Source organism: Aethalodelphis obliquidens, unplaced genomic scaffold (genome assembly GCF_003676395.1).
Source record: "Aethalodelphis obliquidens isolate GAN/ISIS:26980383/991018 unplaced genomic scaffold, ASM367639v1 scaffold9, whole genome shotgun sequence".
Classification (NCBI taxonomy): domain Eukaryota; kingdom Metazoa; phylum Chordata; class Mammalia; order Artiodactyla; family Delphinidae; genus Aethalodelphis; species Aethalodelphis obliquidens.
Genome location: NW_020837953.1, coordinates 16,165,681 through 16,183,571, shown reverse-complemented (window position 1 = coordinate 16,183,571; position 17,891 = coordinate 16,165,681). Strand labels below are relative to the sequence as shown.

The 17,891-nt window shown below is 42.7% G+C and overlaps 1 protein-coding gene across 3 annotated transcripts in view; it reads right to left on the bottom strand.

The window, feature by feature from the left end:
- EIF2B3 (eukaryotic translation initiation factor 2B subunit gamma) overlaps positions 1 to 17,891 on the bottom strand; it is a 170,626-nt gene that overhangs the window by 24,206 nt on the left and 128,529 nt on the right. For all 3 annotated transcript variants that reach the window (XM_027108742.1, XM_027108743.1, XM_027108741.1), the window contains exons 7-10: positions 15,052 to 15,179; positions 13,711 to 13,901; positions 11,821 to 11,898; positions 11,108 to 11,256 (exon numbers count right to left, since the gene is read on the bottom strand). In XM_027108742.1, the coding sequence (XP_026964543.1) occupies positions 11,108 to 11,256; positions 11,821 to 11,898; positions 13,711 to 13,901; positions 15,052 to 15,179 (546 nt within the window). The remainder of the gene's footprint in view (positions 1 to 11,107; positions 11,257 to 11,820; positions 11,899 to 13,710; positions 13,902 to 15,051; positions 15,180 to 17,891) is intronic.

Genomic DNA, 17,891 nt, shown 5'->3' with positions numbered 1-17,891 from the left:
AATGAGAAAATCGGGCTCAAAGAGGTAAAGCCAATCCCCTAAGTGACTAGTAAGTGACAGACCCAGGATTCAGTCTGGGCAGTCTGACCCCAAAGCTCATGCTCTCATCCATAGGACCCATGCTGGAAGGGTGGATTTGGAAGAGAAAGAAAAATGGAGAAAGGAAAATAAGTTGGAGAACACAGTGATTCAGGAAGAGGTCTCTGGCTCTGACCTCTTTTCCGAACCTCTACTCACAAACTGGCTACCAGCTACCTCCACACACCTGGATGTCCTACAGGTACTTCCAATCCCATGTGCCCTGCACAAGCCTTATCTCCTCACAAATCTGCTCCTCCCTCTCCCTTCCTCATCTCAGTGAGTACACCACCATCTACCCTGTTTTCCCAACTAGAAACCTGGGCTTCACCGACCAAATGTCCTCTCCCTTGCCCCTTACATTCCTTCCTTGCTCATTTCTTGTCAGTCACCTTAGATTCCTTTACTTATGTCTAAAATTACTGATGTTCTCCAAGGTTTTGTCTTGGTTTCTTTTCTTTCAATGCCACACACTGTTCCTGGGTGGTCTCAGCTGTATCCACGGATTCGGTTACCACCTCCAGGCCCACTGCCCCCAATCTGTACTTCAAGCACAGGCTTCTTTCCCGAACTCCAGTCCTATACAGCAAGTGCTGCACATCAGGCCGCCTGCCACGAGCTCAACTTGTCACAGATGGAATGTGTCACTTCTCTGCTTCCCACCCTGCATATCTTGCTCCTTCTCCACTGATTTCTATCTTAGCGACTGGCACACCAGAAACCTTATTGCTCCAGCAAGAAATCTAAGAATTTTCCTTAATTTCTCTCTCTTTCACCTCACCTATCCAGGCAGTCATCATGCTTTATAGTTTTTACCACCCTGTTACTTCTCTCCATCTCCTCTGCTATTGTGTTAGTTAAGGACCTCTTCCATTTTACCAGGATTATTTCAGTAGTTTTCCTGCCTCCATATTTACCCTCTACAGATCATCCTTCTCACCACAGCCAAAATGATCTTCATAAAATGGGAATTTAATCATGCTATTCCTTTTCTTTAAACTCTTAAATTACCACTACCCATTAAATTCCTTAGAGGATAGTCCATGATTTGGCTTTTGTCCATTTATACGGCCTTGTCTCCTGTCATATCCATTTCTTTCTGAATTCTATATTGTGGTCATTATGAATCGTTTACCATTCTTTCACATAACAAATATTTATAGAGTTCCCGCAGGCCTTCAGGATATAACAGTGAAACGGAAAGATAAGGTACTTACCATTCTCAAACTAACATCTTGTGATAGACAGGTAAACAAGATACGGCCTGACAGTGATAATGTTATAATGAAGAAGATAAGATGTAACAGGGAGTGCTGGGACAGGTTACTTCTGAGAGGACAGTCAGCACAGCCTCTTTTTAAGTGGTGAAATTTGAGCTAACATCAAAATGAGGAGCCGTTTCTGAAATAAGATATGCTCTCTCACACTTTATATTCTTTTTTTTTTTTTTTTTTTTTTTGCGGTACGCGGGCCTCTCACTGTTGTGGCCTCTCCCGTTGCGGAGCACAGGCTCCGGATGCGCAGGCTCACTGGCTATGGCTCACGGGCCTAGCCGTTCGCGGCATGTGGGATCTTCCCGGACCAGGGCACGAACCCGCGTCCCCTGCATCGGCAGACAGACTCTCAACCACTGCGCCACCAGGGAAGCCCACACTTTATATTCTTGATGTATCTAGAACATTCCTTTCTCCAGCCTGGGGAGGCTCTACTCATTTTTCAAGATTCAGTTCAAGAGTCATTTCCTTAATTAAGCCTTCTCTGACCCTTTCCTCTTCTGTGACCAGATTTCTATCACAGCACTTGTAAATTCTTGTTGCATATAGCTTACGAGTTCCTTGAGAAAAGAGATTGAGCCTTATGTAGTTTTCTGTCTTCAGTTGCCTACTACATTCTTCAGCATAGAGTGAGTCCTGAAGTGTTTGATGAAAGGGTGAAATACTTGAGACAGGTTTCTATTATCAGTGCTGTGCTGGAGCCAGCTCGTCCTGCTTGGGAGAGCTGACTGGTAGTGTCTCTTCCCAACTCAGTGTTCACTGATATCACTGGTCATAGGGGGAAACTTTGTATCATGGGAATTGGCAAATGCTACAAATCAGGCCACTTATTTTTTCCTTTGGAGAACTGGTTGTTAACAATTTATCAGCACACCACTGGTAGCAGTGTACCAGAAAAATTTCTGGCTTTTTTTTTTTTTTTTTGCAATTAAAGTTATACATGCATGAAGTTTAAAGCAAATTGTTCTGGCGGTTTTATTATGAATAATAGTAGTCCCCTGTTCCCTCAACTCATTTCCTTCTTCCCAGAGACAACTCTGACTTCTTTTTGCTGAGTATTTCAGTATTTACTTCCATGTCTATAGATAATAACATGCTTATATTACATCTTAATTTTTCAGTTTTAAGCATTGTCAATAGACTTCCCACAATGGAAGATGATGATTTAGCTTTCCTTTCTCCCCACCACTGCTCCCTTTTTCCCTTCCTACCCTTCAACCTTTCAATATAGCTATAGCATAATTTTGGTCAATGCTCACTGTTTATTATGACTATGTTAATTCTATTTCATAGTTGAGCCACATAGCAAACTCTGATGCCTTCTCCTTTTTTGTACAACTTTTTTAAAAACAGAGTTAATAACTGTTTTGTTTTTGTTAGTGTTCTACTAATTCAAACCTAACTTTTAGCCAGTTGTCTAAATTTTTCAAGATGTTTATATATATCTGTCTTTTTATCAGTTTCATCTTCCTAAATAAGTGTTTCCCGGATTCCACTCTGGACTAACTGCTCCCCTCCCTTTATGCTTCATGCATAGCAGTCACCCTTGGATCTGCCTTCACTGTCACCTCATGGATTCTTTTTGCCTTATTCTGAGTTGGATCTCTTGTTTCTCATCTATCTCCTTTTGGTTTACTTTTCATTTTGGTGGGATACACCTTTTCATGTCTGAAAATGTCTTTATTCTACTGTCACACTTCATTAACACTTACCTTGAGTATGGAATTCTAGGGTGAAATTAATTTTCCTTCAGAATTTTGAAGGCATTGTTCTATTATCTTCCAGTTTTCATTGTTGCTACTGGTAAGTCCAAAGCCATTCCGGTTCCTGATTAGTTGTATATGACCTATTATTTTCTCTTTGTAAGTTGGTAGCATGCTTTGTCTCTGACATTCTGAAGTTTCACAGTGATGTGGGTTTATTTTTAGCATTGGGCTGGACCCTTAGTAGGCCCTTTCATTCTGTAAATTCGTATCTTTCAGTTCTGGGACATTTTCTTTTTTTTAAAAAAATTTTATTTATTATTTTTTGGCTGCATTGGGTCTTCATTGCTGCGTGTGGGCTTTCTCTAGTCGCGGCGGGTGGGGGCTACACTTTGTTGCAGTGCGTGGGCTTCTCATTGCGGTGGTTTCTCTAGTTGTGGACCACGGGCTCTAGGTGCACAGGCTTCAGTAGTAGTGGCATGTGGGTTCACTAGTTGTGGCTCACAGGTTCTAGAATGCAGGTTCAGTAGTTGTGGTGCACAGGCTTAGCTGCTCCACGGCATGTGGGATCTTCCCGGACCAGGGCTCGAACCTGTGTCCCCTGCGTTGGCAGGCAGATTCTTAACCACTGCGCCACAGGGAAGCCCTGGGATATTTTCTTATATTACTTCTTAAACAATTTCCTTCTCTGATTTCTCAGCTCTCTTTTTATTTATTTATTTATTTTATTTTATTTTATTTTTTCATTTTAACATCTTTATTGGAGTATAATTGCTTTACAACGGTATGTTACTTTCAGCTTCACAACAAAATGAATCAGTTATATATATACATATGTTCCCATATCTCTTCCCGCTTGCGTCTCCCTCCCTCCCACCCTCCCTATGCCACCCCTCCAGGCGGTCACAAAGCACCGAGCTGATCTCCCTGTGCTATGCGGCTGCTTCCCACTACCTATCTACCTTACGTTTGGTAGTGTATATATGTCCATGCCTCTCTTGCTTTGTCACAGTTTACCCTTCCCCCTCCCCATAGCCTCAAGTCCATTCTCTAGTAAGTCTGTGTCTTTATTCCTGTTTCACCCCTAGGTTTTTCATGACATTTTTTTTTCTTAAATTCCATATATATGTGTTAGCATATGGTATTTGTCTCTCTCTTTCTGACTTACTTCACTCTGTATGACAGTCTCTAGGTCTATCCACCTCATTAGAAACAGCTCAATTTCGTTTCTTTTTATGGCTGAGTAATATTCCATTGTATATATGTGCCACATCTTCTTTATCCATTCATCCGATGATGGACACTTAGGTTGTTTCCATCTCTGGGCTATTGTAAATAGAGCTGCAATGAACATTTTGGTACATGACTCTTTTTGAATTATGGTTTTCTCAGGGTATATGCCCAGTAGTGGGATTGCTGGGTCATATGGTAGTTCTATTTGTAGTTTTTTAAGGAACCTCCATACTGTTCTCCACAGTGGCTGTATCAATTTACATTCCCACCAACAGTGTAAGAGGGTTCCCTTTTCTCCACACCCTCTCCAGCATTTATTGTTTCTAGATTTTTTGATGATGGCCATTCTGACTAGTGTGAAGTGATACCTCATTGTAGTTTTGATTTGCATTTCTCTAATGATGAGTGATGTTGAGCATTCTTTCATGTGTTTGTTGGCAGTCTGTATATCTTCTTTGGAGAAATGTCTGTTTAGGTCTTCTGCCCATTTTTGGATTGGGTTGTTTGTTTTTTTGTTATTAAGCTGCATGAGCTGCTTATAAATTTTGGAGATTAATCCTTTGTCTGCTTCATTTGCAAATATTTTCTCCCATTCTGAGGGTTGTCTTTTGGTCTTGTTTATGGTTTCCTTTGCTGTGCAAAAGCTTTTAAGTTTTATTAGGTCCCATTTGTTTATTTTTGTTTTTATTTCCATTTCTCTAGGAGGTGGGTCAAAAAGGACCTTGCTGTGATTTATGTCATAGAGTGTCCTGCCTATGTTTTCCTCTAAGAGTTTGATAGTTTCTGGCCTTACATTTAGGTCTTTAATCTATTTTGAGCTTATTTTTGTGTATGGTGTTAGGGAGTGATCTAATCTCATACTTTTACATGTAGCTGTCCAGTTTTCCCAGCACCACTTATTGAAGAGGCTGTCCTTTCTCCACTGTACATTCCTGCCTCCTTTATCAAAGATAAGGTGACCATATGTGCGTGGGTTTATCTCTGGGCTTTCTATCCTGTTCCATTGATCTATCTTTCTGTTTTTGTGCCAGTACCATACTGTCTGGATTACTGTAGCTTTGTAGTATAGTCTGAAGTCAGGAAGCCTGATTCCTCCAGCTCCGTTTTTCATTCTCAAGATTGCTTTGGCTATTCGGGGTCTTTTGTGTTTCCATACAAATTGTGAAATTTTTTGTTCTAGTTCTGTGAAAAATGCCAGTGGTAGTTTGATAGGTATTGCATTGAATCTGTAGATTGCTTTGGGTAGTAGAGTCATTTTCACAATGTTGATTCTTCCAATCCAAGAACATGGTATATCTCTCCATCTATTTGTATCATCTTTAATTTCTTTCATCAGTGTCTTATAATTTTCTGCATACAGGTCTTTTGTCTCCTTAGGTAGGTTTATTCCTAGATATTTTATTCTTTTTGTTGCAATGGTAAATGGGAGTGTTTTCTTGATTTTACTTTCAGAGTTTTCATCCTTAGTGTACAGGAATGCCAGAGATTTCTGTGCATTAATTTTGTATCCTGCTACTTTACCAAATTCATTGATTAGCTCTAGTAGTTTTCTGGTAGCATCTTTAGGATTCTCTATGTATAGTATCATGTCATCTGCAAAGAGTGACAGCTTTACTTCTTCTTTTCCGATTTGGATTCCTTTTATTTCCTTTTCTTCTCTGATTGCTGTGGCTAAAACTTCCAAAACTATGTTGAATAAGAGGGGTGAGAGTGGGCAACCTTGTCTTGTTCCTGATCTTAGTGGAAATGCTTTCAGTTTTTCACCATTGAGGATGATGTTGGCTGTGGGTTTGTCATATATGGCCTTTATTATGTTGAGGAAAGTTCCCTCTATGCCTACTTTCTGCAGGGTTTTTATCATAAATGGGTGTTGAATTTTGTCAAAAGCTTTCTCTGCATCTATTGAGATGATCATATGGTTTTTCTCCTTCAATTTGTTAATATGGTGTATCACGTTGATTGATTGGCATATATTGAAGAATCCTTGCATTCCTGGAATAAACCCCACTTGATCATGGTGTATGATCCATTTAATGTGCTGTTGGATTCTGTTTGCTAGTATTTTGTTGAGGATTTTTGCATCTATGTTCATCATAGATGTCTGGTTGTCTGGTTTTGGTATCAGGGTGATGGTGGCCTCGTAGAATGAGTTGGGGAGTGTTCCTCCTTCTGCTATATTTTGGAAGAGTTTGAGAAGGATAGGTGATAGCTCTTCTCTAAATGTTTGATAGAATTCGCCTGTGAAGCCGTCTGCTCCTGGGCTTTTGCTTGTTGGAAGATTTTTAAACACAGGTTCAATTTCAGTGCTTGTGATTGGTCTGTTCATATTTTCTATTTCTTCCTGATTCAGTCTTGGCAGGTTGTGCTTTTCTAAGAATTTGTCCATTTCTTCCAGGTTGTCCATTTTATTGGCATAGAGTTGCTTGTAGTAATCTCTCAAGATCTTTTGTATTTCTGCAGTTGTTACTTCTCCTTTTTCATTTCTAATTCTATTGATTTCAGTCTTCTCCCTTTTTTTCTTGATGAGTCTGGCTAATGGTTTATCAATTTTGTTTATCCTTTCAAAGAACCAGCTTTTAGTTTTATTGATCTTTGCTATCGTTTCCTTCATTTCTTTTTCATTTATTTCTGATCTGATTTTTATGATTTCTTTCCTTCTGCTAAGTTTGGGGGTTTTTTGTTCTTCTTTCTCTAATTGCTTTAGGTGCAAGGTTAGGTTGTTTATTCGAGATGTTTCCTGTTTCTTAAGGTAGGATTGTATTGCTATAAACTTCCCTCTTAGAACTGCTTTTGCTGCATCCCATAGATTTTGAGTCATCGTGTCTCCATTGTCATTTGTTTCTAGGTATTTTTTAATTTCCTCTTTGATTTCTTCAGTGATCACTTCGTTATTAAGTAGTGTATTGTTTAGCCTCCATGTGTTTGTATTTTTTACAGATCTTTTCTTGTAATTGATATCTAGTCTCATAGCGTTGTGGTCAGAAAAGATACTTGATACGATTTCAATTTTCTTAAATTTACCAAGGCTTGATTTGTGACCCAAGATATGATCTATCCTGGAGAATGTTCCATGAGCACTTCAGAAAAATGTGTATTCTGTTGTTTTTGGATGGAATGTCCTATAAATATCAATTAAGTCCATCTTGTTTAATGTATCATTTAAAGCTTGTGTTTCCTTATTTATTTTCATTCTGGATGATCTGTCCATTGGTGAAAGTGGGGTGTTAAAGTCCCCTACTATGAATGTGCTACTGTTGATTTCCCCTTTTATGGCTGTTAGTGTTTGCCTTATGTATTGAGGTGCTCCTATGTTGGGTGTATAAATATTTACAATTGTTATATCTTCTTCTTGGATTGATCCTTTGATCATTATGTAGTGTCCTTCTTTGTCTCTTCTAATAGCCTTTATTTTAAAGTCTGTTTTGTCTGATATGAGAATTGCTACTCCAGCTTTCTTTTGGTTTCCATTTGCATGAAATGTCTTTTTCCATCCCCTTACTTTCAGTCTGTATGTGTCTCTAGGTCTGAAGCGGGTCTCTTGTAGACAGCAGATATATGGGTCTTGTTTTTGTATCCATTCAGCCAATCTGTGTCTTTTGGTGGGAGCATTTAGTCCATTTACATTTAAGGTAATTATCGATATATATGTTCCCATTCCCATTTTCTCAATTGTTTTGGGTTCGTTATTGTAGGTCTTTTCCTTCTCTTGTGTTTCTTGCCTAGAGAAGTTCCTTTAGCAGTTGTTGTAGAGCTGGTTTGGTGGTGCTGAACTCTCTCAGCTTTTGCTTGTCTGTAAAGGTTTTAATTTCTCCATCAAATCTGAATGAGATCCTTGCTGGGTAGAGTAATCTTGGTTGCAGGTTTTTCTCCTTCATCACTTTCAATATGCCCTGCCACTCCCTTCTGGCTTGCAGAGTTTCTGCTGAAAGATGAGCTATTAACCTTATGGGGATTCCCTTGTGTGTTATTTGTTGTTTTTCCCTTGCTGCTTTTAATATGCTTTCTTTGTATTTAATTTTTGACAGTTTGATTATTATGTGTTTTGGCATATTTCTCCTTGGATTTATCCTGTATGGGACTCTCTGTGCTTCTTGGAATTGATTAAGTATTTCCTTTCCCATATTAGGGAAGTTTTCAACTATAATCTCTTCAAAGATTTTCTCAGTCCCTTTCTTTTTCTCTTCTTCTTCTGGAACCCCTATAATTCGAATGTTGGTGCGTTTAATGTTGTCCCAGAGGTGTCTGAGACTGTCCTCAGTTCTTTTCATTCTTTTTTCTTTATTCTGCTCTGCATTAGTTATTTCCACTATTTTATCTTCCAGGTCACTTATCCGTTCTTCTGCCTCAGTTATTCTGCTATTGATCCCATCTAGAGTATTTTTCATTTCATTTATTGTGTTGTTCATCATTGTTTGTTTCATCTTTAGTTCTTCTAGGTCCTTGTTAACTGTTTCTTGCATTTTGTCTATTCTATCTCCAAGATTTCGGATCAACCTTACTATCATTATTCTGAATTCTTTTTCTGGTAGACTGCCTATTTCCTCTTCATTTGTTAGGTCTGGTGGGTTTTTATCTTGCTCCTTCATCTGCTGTGTGTTTTTCTGTCTTTTCATTTTGCTTATCTTACTGTGTTTGGGGTCTTCTTTTTGCAGGCTGAAGGTTCGTAGTTCCTGTTGTTTTTAGTGTCTGTCCCCAGTGGCTAAGGTTGGTTAAGTGGGTTGTGTAGGCTTCCTGGTGGAGGGTACTAGTGCCTGTGTTCTGGTGGATGAGTCTGGATCTTGTCTTTCTGGTGGGCAGGTCCACGTCTGGTGGTGTGTTTGGGGGTGTCTGTAGACTTATTATGATTTTGGGCAGCCTCTCTGCTAATGGGTGGAGTTGTGTTCCTGTCTTGCTAGTTGTTTGGCATAGGATGTCTAGCACTGTAGCTTGCTGGTCGTTGAGTGAAGCTGGGTGCTGGCGTTGAGATGGAGATCTCTGGGAGATTTTTGCCATTTGATATTATGTGCAGCTGGGAGGCCTCTTGTGGACCAGTGTTCTGAAGTTGGCTCTCCCACCTAACTCCTGGCTGCAGCACCAAGAGCCTTTCATCCACACGGCTCCTTAATTTGGGATGATTCATTGTCTATTCATGTATTCCACAGATGCAGGGTTCATCTAGTTGATTGTGGAGCTTTAATCCGCTGCTTCTGAGGCTGCTGGGAGAGATTTCCCTTTCTCTTCTTTGTTCTCACAGCTCCCAGGGGCTCAGCTTTGGATTTGGCCCCGCCTGTGCATGTAGGTCCCCGGAGGGCGTCTGTTCTTTGCTCAGACAGGATGGGGTTAAAGGAGCCGCTGATTCGGAGGCTCTGGCTCACTCAGGCCGGGGGCGGGGGGGCGGGGTAGGGAGGGTCACGGAGTGCGGGGCGGGCCTGCGGCGGCAGAGGCCGGTGTGACGTTGCGCCAGCCTGAGGCGCACTGTGCGTTCTCCCGGGGGAGTTGTCCCTGGATCCCGGGACCCTGGCAGTGGCGGGCTGCAGAGGCTCCCCAGAAGGGGGGTGTGGATAGTGACCCGTGTTCGCACACAGGCTTCTTATCTCAGCTCTCTTTTTATGGAACTCGTATTCAGATGTTAAGACATCCTGGACTAGTCCTCTAATTTTCTATCATTTCTCTTCTATGTTCCATCTCTTTATCTTTTTGTTCTACTTTTTGTGAAATTTCAAATTTACCGTCCAATTCTTTTATTGAGGTTTTCCTTTTTGTTATCATATATATATATATATATATATATATATATATATATGTGTGTATATATATATATATATATATTTTTTTTTTTTTTTTTTGCGGTATGCGGGCCTCTCACTGTTGTGGCCTCTCCCGTTGCGGAGCACAGGCTCCGGACGTGCAGGCTCAGTGGCCATGGCTCACGGGCCCAGCCGCTGCGTGGCATGTGGGATCCTCCCGGACCGGGGCATGAACCCGTGTCCCCTGCATCGGCAGGTGGACTCTCAACCACTGCGCCACCAGGGAAGTCCCCTAGCCTAGTGGTTTTTAAAATTTGTTTTACAGATCAGTTTTCACATTCTATAGGAAGGATAAGTGCCCCTTCCCCACTGTATTCCAAACAACTGTGTTTTTACCAGTTTTAAATAATGAGTTTCTGCTTAAGATTTATCTTAAGAAAAAGTTTCCTTTGTAAAAAGTCTGAAAACCATTGGTAACATCTTTCCTGTCTTCCACCACTAATGTTTGCATTTTACACAAGGAAAAAACCTGAGGTCCATACAGAGGAAGAATCTCATTAAGCATCATTCAAGTCTTACTCCAAGTTCAGGGTGTTCATAAACTAAGATTTTAGGGCACTCTAAAGCATCTTAAAATGGGGAAAGATTCTCTATAACTTGTAACAGAGAAGCTCTCCCTCAAAAATGGAAAGTGTCTTATATGTCCATTCCTCCTAGGCCTCTGCTTTCTTCAGGGCTGCTGTGGGATACTGAGATAGGGGAAGGTGACCCTTAGACAGTGGTACAGTGTCATTCCAGTCCTGCCAGTGGCTCACTACTGTGGCCATCCCATCAAGTAGAATATCAAAGCAAGAGAAGGCAGCTTCTCCCAGGACTACAATTGTCATAAGTATGAGAAGACTGATGGAAATGCTTTCAGAGACCACATTAAATAGTATGGAGCCAAAACCAAGGCCTAGGCACTATTCCTTCTTTCATCCTTTCCCCTTTCTTCCTCTCCCCAAGCTGACCCCTTTCCTAGGCTGGACTGGCCTCCAAAGCCTCCCAGAGATACCAGGGGCCTTGCCTCAAGTGGGTACAGGGGGCAACATACCCTTCCTCCACAGTAACTGAGTTCATGAGAAGGCAACTGGTGACAGTCACTCTATCTCTTATGACACAGGATGAACCAATGACTGAGTGCTTAATGGATGACTTCTCTCCAACCTGTGTATCTGGCCCAATGAGGCTGTCAACTCCAACCTGCAAAAGGCAAATATAAATATAAAAACTTGTCCACCCATCTCAACCAACTGCAAACCAACCCTCCAGATCCCTTGAGCTGGGTCTAATGGGATCTTTCCCAAAGACACTTTAGCAAGAGGGATCATCATCAGTATTTCTCAGGGCCACAAGGTCATATAATATCTCTGAGACCAATTCAAACTTACACACTCTTGCACTTGTGTATATAGACGTGCTCTCCTGAAGACAGTGCTCAAATCAGGGTAAGAAGAGGGATAGAGATGGAAAGCTCCTGTGTCTGAGTCCAAAGACTATATAACGGACCTTCCTTAGAGGGTCTGTGTGGCTGGGCTCAGCACCTGTCCAGGCAATCTTCCTGAGTGCCTGGGCTGGAAGGTAAGATTTTATAACCAGAACTCAATTTGGGATTTCCCTGGGGCCAATGAGGTTCAGGGATTGACCTGGGAGAAGGTCAGCTGGGAGAAGCTGGTGTGGGGAGAAGCCCCAAACCAGCTTCTCAAGAACAAGCCTCAGAATACCCAGACACTGTCCCATAACTGCCCTGTCCAAGCTAGCACTTACCAGGTGTTTGCTGACAATCTGGGCTGATGAATGGACCAGTGATTCTTCCGGACAGATAACAGGTAGCAATTTGGACACCTTGAGGAAAGAGGTTTGGTCACTAAACACAGACCAGAAAACACCTGAAAGCACCTTAAGTAGAACCCTGTGTCCAGCAGAGATGTGGGGAGTTCGCAGCCACAGCCTCCTGTCTGGATGAGGCAGGCTGATGCATTTCCCCTAGGACAGGGATTGTTTACACAGCAGCTTCTAGATAATCTTATCCTCAGTTTCCTAGCTGAGAGTCTCCTCCCTGAAAGTAATGCCACCTCCCTCAGCTGGGAGGCTGTGAGACAAGCCTTTGAGATACCCAGGCAGCACTTGGGAGAGGAGGCCTAAAGAGAGCAAGAAGCTTCCTGAGGCCTGACCACAGTCATGCTAGGTTCCCGCTCACCTCCTGGACCACAGTGGCCATGCACGAGGTGAGGACGGGAGTAATGTTAGACAACTCCACAATCAGGACAGACCCTGAGAAGGCATCCATGTTCTTCACCAGGCAAAATAAAATGCTGAAGGGGAAATTCACACTATTCTCTTTCCAGTATGAGAAAACTGAAAACGTTATGGGTATAGAGTGTTTTATCTCTGGACCCATTAGGAAGGCACAGATAGTGTGTCTATCTGTGATTCTCCAGCATGGGCAGAATGCTGGTCGGAGCACTGTGTGTGGTAGTCACACTAGCTGAGGGAGGCCTTGCTAGACTGGCTACAATGGAGATGTGAAGGCTAATCCCTCAGTCCCTATCCCTGGGATCTCCTCTATTACACTTCAGCCAAGGCCATTCAGGCCTGTCTGATGCACAGCCCCTGCTGACACTTCAGAGGATACTTCTCTGGCCTCAGGCTATCTGTGGACTTGCTTTCAGACCAGTCGGACTCAAGTCATAGAATTGAAGAAAGAGAACTCAAAGTCAAATTAAGGAAGCTTTCTATACCTTTAACCCTAAATTGGGGCTAACTTTACCCAGGACTGCCCTGAGCAAACATTGGACTAGTTGTGATTTCTCATAAACTCTCTAGCTTGGATTCCCTTGGATTTAACCAATCCAGGTTGAGGCCAGATTGAGGTCTGGGGCTGGGACCATATCTACCACATGGTGTGGGTCCTGAAGATTCTTGAGTCAGGTTTTCTTCAGGGATTCAATCCCAATCCCAGTGTTCCCTTCCTCCTGTTCCTGCTACACAATAAAGAGCTCCTGCACATGCTCGGCCTCTTCACTGTCCCCTTCTTCACCCCTTGCCTTAACTAAAACCTGGCCTGCCTTTAGGGCACTGCTTCCCCTTAAATAGAAGCTGCTCATTCTTCATATCTCACAAACCTCAGGATTAAAAGGGTGGATTGGCAAGACTCCTCATGCTCTAATGCTGTTCTCCAGATACTTCTCTCTCATGGGCATTCCTTCCTTGATGCTTTGCCATCTGGCTACTCTATACTCTGCTCCTTTGCCTCCTTAAGAAAGCTTCCTCTGTGTGCCTATGTTTACATCATCACAGTAATGATTACACAGTATTTATCTGCTTGTTTATGAAGTGCTGTAGATATCCCCATGCCGAGCAGAACAGGAGAAGGCTGTTCAAGCCACAGGCAAGAAATTAAGCCTTCTTGGAGATCTTGGCCTTTCTTTGGAGCCACAGAGGCTCTGCCTCTATGGACCAGACCCCTCACTTCCCCTTTTGCTGTACTTGGGTACCCCAATGGTTTCTCCTGACATGCCAGGTCTTGTTCAACCTTTGGAATGAGAGGGATTCTGAACAAGTCACTGTGTATCTAATGAAGAAATAAGACAAAAGGCTCAGTCTGTTCCTGGGACAGGAACTCCCATGATTTCTCTTCTGAACCCATCCTCTCACCTGTCTGTTGGCTTCCATGTAGAGTCCTAGGGTGCTCACTCGAGAGCAGAGCCCCTCTTTCATGATGTGGACGTAACAGCGCACCTGTGACCTGGACAAATCTTCCCAGCTGTCTCCTCGACAGGCATTCCAGCAGGCATCATAGGGAGCAAAGGTCAGCGTATTGGCTTCTTTTATAAAACTGTAAATATCTTCAGAACAAAAACCCAAACCGAGCAAGTACATGAGAGACATGACAGAGAGGATACAGAATCAGTCAAGTTTTGAAAGAGGGTACAGCTTAAACCTCTTCCCCCGCAATGCACCCATGCCGCATGTACCCTGGGAAAATCCCACTAAAACCTGACAGCCTAAGTCAAATTAAAAGAGGCAATGTGCTTTCCTGTACATCTGAAATACTGTATGATATAAAAATGCTTAAAAAGAGGTCCTACAAGCAAGTTTGACTGACAAGCAAGCACTACCAGGGAAAATAAAATAGATGACTCTTGTACACCATGGAGTAGCAGAAGCAACTGTCCAGGCTTTAGTGACCAGCCATGTTGGCTTTGTGCTGCTAGCCTCCATTATCATATCAGATAGTTGTGCTATGAGAGAAATAGCACAGGACTTGGGCCTCAGTTTTTCAACTCGTACAACAATCATTTGAAATCTTTTATTTTATGGTAAGAAAACTGGGGCTCAGAAGACTAAATAACCTGCCTTAGGTCATAGAGCTAATAAATGGCAGAGTAAAATTTCAAACCCAGGTCTGAGATGCTAAGCCCTGATATCTTAACCATCATGCTACACTGTCTCCATTTATTCCTTTGATAAGTACATTTTTTGGAACATCTACTATGAGCCCAGGACTGGGCCAGGGACCAGGCAAGGATATGAGAGCAAACAAGACTGACCTCGTCCCTACATCCTGGAAAGGTGATAGTCTGTTGGCTCTGGTTGGACTGTCATTATACAGCCCTTCACCTTTCTTCCCTTGACAGGAGAGGCTGAGTTTAGTCAGGGGTGGGGCCCCCAGAGCCTAGAGAATAGGGGAACTGAGAAGTGGTGCGCAGAGTTCAAAGTCAAAAAGGTCTAGAGAGGAACACAGCCAAACCAGAGCTGTTAACCAGAGAATGGACCTGAGGTATGATTAGCCTGTCCCTGAAGAGCACAGTGACAGGATTTGCTTGAGCAAGCCCACCCAGAGCTCAGGGAGTGGCGTCAGCTAGCCTGTCCTAACTGTTGGCTAGATGAAAACCTGATGCCTTGAGACAGGCATCTTGGGCTGGGCTAAGTTGCCCAGTCACTCTTCCAAAGGTATTGTTACCCCTACCTTACTGCACCAACTCAAGCACTGACCTAAGGACTTCAGCTCCTTTTTCTTTAGATCCTCTTCTTTTTCTTCCTGTCCTTGTTGTGATGAAGCTGAGGAGAACTGTTTTCTTACTAGGTATGGAATCAGTTCGCTCCGGATGGAAGTGATTGACCTAGGAAGAAAGAGTGGTCAAACATGAGAAATCTGACTATCTGGATCCAATCAGAATCAAAAACTGTGCATCCAAGGAAAAGGCAAATTCCTTCCTGTCATGCCACCTTGGGACTGATAGAGATTAGAAATGACAAGGATTTGGCAGTTCTGGAGAAGCAGAGGATCTACATTCTCTATCAGCTTCAGGCTGGAGGTGGGAGGGTAGTGTACTGAGTCTGAGACACCCTTTCCCTGATCTATGCAGAAAATAGTCTTTTACAAGACTTATCTACGAAGTGTGTGCCTGCATGTTTGTATGTGTGTGCATGTGTGTGTATCTTAACATGGTGCTTTGACTATTAACTGGCAATAACCCATGAGAAGGTAGAATGCTCTGGCCTTTTGAAAAAAAGTTATTTAAAAAAACATAAAACATTTTCTATAAAGGTCTTGCATATTTTCTGTAAGATTAATCTGGAGTATCTTAGTTTTTTTGTTGTTATAAATGGCGCCTTTTAAACAATTATTTTCTTCTTCTTCTTGGTCAACAGAAACTCAATTCACTGTATTTTGATCTTGTAGCCAATTGCCTTGATAAACAATCTTAATACTAATATTTTATCTGTAGATTCTGGCAATCATACCAACTGCGTAAACAACAATTTTCTTTCTTCCTTTCTAATCCTTATTTTCCATTATCTTACCATATTGGCTAAGACCTCCAATATACTAACGCTGAATAGAAGCACTAACAGTCATCCTTTTTTTTTTTAACTTCATAACTCCATTCATTTTATTCACTTGACCGCTGCATGAACAGACACACCTGAAATTTAAAACAAGAGCTTATACAGAGACCTGTTCTTTCTATAGGCATTAGCTCAGAATATATGTGGGTAAGATGACACAGAAAAAAGTTTAAATGTGAAATGTGAATTTAGGGCTAAGTTAAGGACGTGCATACTCAGTCTCATATCCGGACATGCTTCAGATACCTCCTTAATGTCTATCTCCAAGACTGAAATGACTCTGTACCTCTTTGAAGACAACAGACCATTCTATCAACTCTTCATTGATGACCAGGCCTTGACTATATGGAATATTGGTGACAAACTCTCCTACTTTAACCAGCAGCCCAAGACCAGCAGGAAAATTCACAGCGTTCTGGATATCCTATCATGTCTCATGGTTCTGTTTTTCATCTAAGGATATGTGGTCTCCAGCACTGTTGGTAAATTGGATTTTCCTCAGAAACGGATGCAGCTCCAGATGCCATCAGGTGATCAATGCAGGTCCTGCTTCTGGAGGGCATTTACCTTTCTTCACCATCTCTGCTTTCAGATACCAGAGGAACTGCTCGCCTTTCAAATCATCAGATACAAATAGCGCCACCCAGGTCCAGCCAAAATGCAGCAATAACCACATCATTCCTTGCGCCAGGGAGCTGTCCGTAGTGGCCATCTGATAGAGCGATGAGAACTGGTCTTTATCACTCAGGATGGGATCAAAAGGACCATATGTGACCTGTGGGCTTCTGTAGAGCTCCAGAACTGTTCCAATCTCGGCTGAAAATGCCAACGCGGTTCCTGTAACAATGGCCACAGATTTTCTCTGTCCCTGGCAGCTGTAGTTAGGGAGAGTCTGATTTCCTCCAGAGAGCCCAAACAGGGCACTTTCCAAGGTCCTCTGGTCTCTGGGAAAGGCATTGTAGAGGTTGAAACCCAAGGACAGACTGGGGAGCAGATGGGAGTCCTTATTGATTTCCTCAATGGCAAAGAGAAATGCCAGGACGTATTGGTAGTTCTTCCAAAGCCACCTGGTCACACAGAAATCCACGGGTCAGTGAGGACAGGTGAAACTTGAGGCTGGTTTCAACTCAAACTTGAACTCCAGAGATAACTTGTCTTTAAGTTCATCCAGGGCTTTGAAGACTGTAAGGCCCTAGAGCAGGGTTTCCAAACCCGGGCACTATAGATAATGCTTTGTCACGCGTGCTGTTCAGTGCGGTGTAGGCTGTCCAGCAGCATCCGTGGCCTCCACACACTAGATGCCACTAGCAGCGCCTCCCATTTGTAACAACAGAAACAATGCCTCCGCACGTGACTAAAAGTCCCCTGGGGGCAAAGCCATACCGGTGAAAGGATAGGAAGAGGGGGAACTCTGAGGAGGGGACGGCGGCCCCCAGAGCTAGGAGGAAACAGAGGCTCTGGGCCAACCAGTGGGGTGAGACTGAGGCCGCAGGGCTGGAAACGCGGCTCGCGAGAAAGGGGGAGGAATGCCGGAGCCTGTGATGGGGGTGCCCCAGACCCATGCCCCTCCCTAGACTCCTATGGGAGCCCCGGGACTGCCCGCCGCTCAGAGTCCTGACCCTCACACTGAGGCCGAACGTACCATGTGAACCCAGCCCCCCGCAGAGAAAACTTTACACAGCGCAGTGGGCCACCCCGCGAGTCCTTCAGTCATCCTTACTTATTCTTGATTTTAAAGGGAATTTTTCTATTTTATCATTTAGACTGATGATTGTTACAGTTTTTTTTCCCTATCATCAAAGCCACCATTTATTGACTGTCCTCTATGTGTAGATATTGGGCTTCATGCTTTATAGCCAATACCTGGCACATGTTATTGGTTTTATAAATACCCTTTATCAGGTTAAGGAACTTCTCTTTTATTCCTAATTTGCTAAGAGCTTTCATCAATGAATGGGTACTGACTTTTACTAAAAAAATTT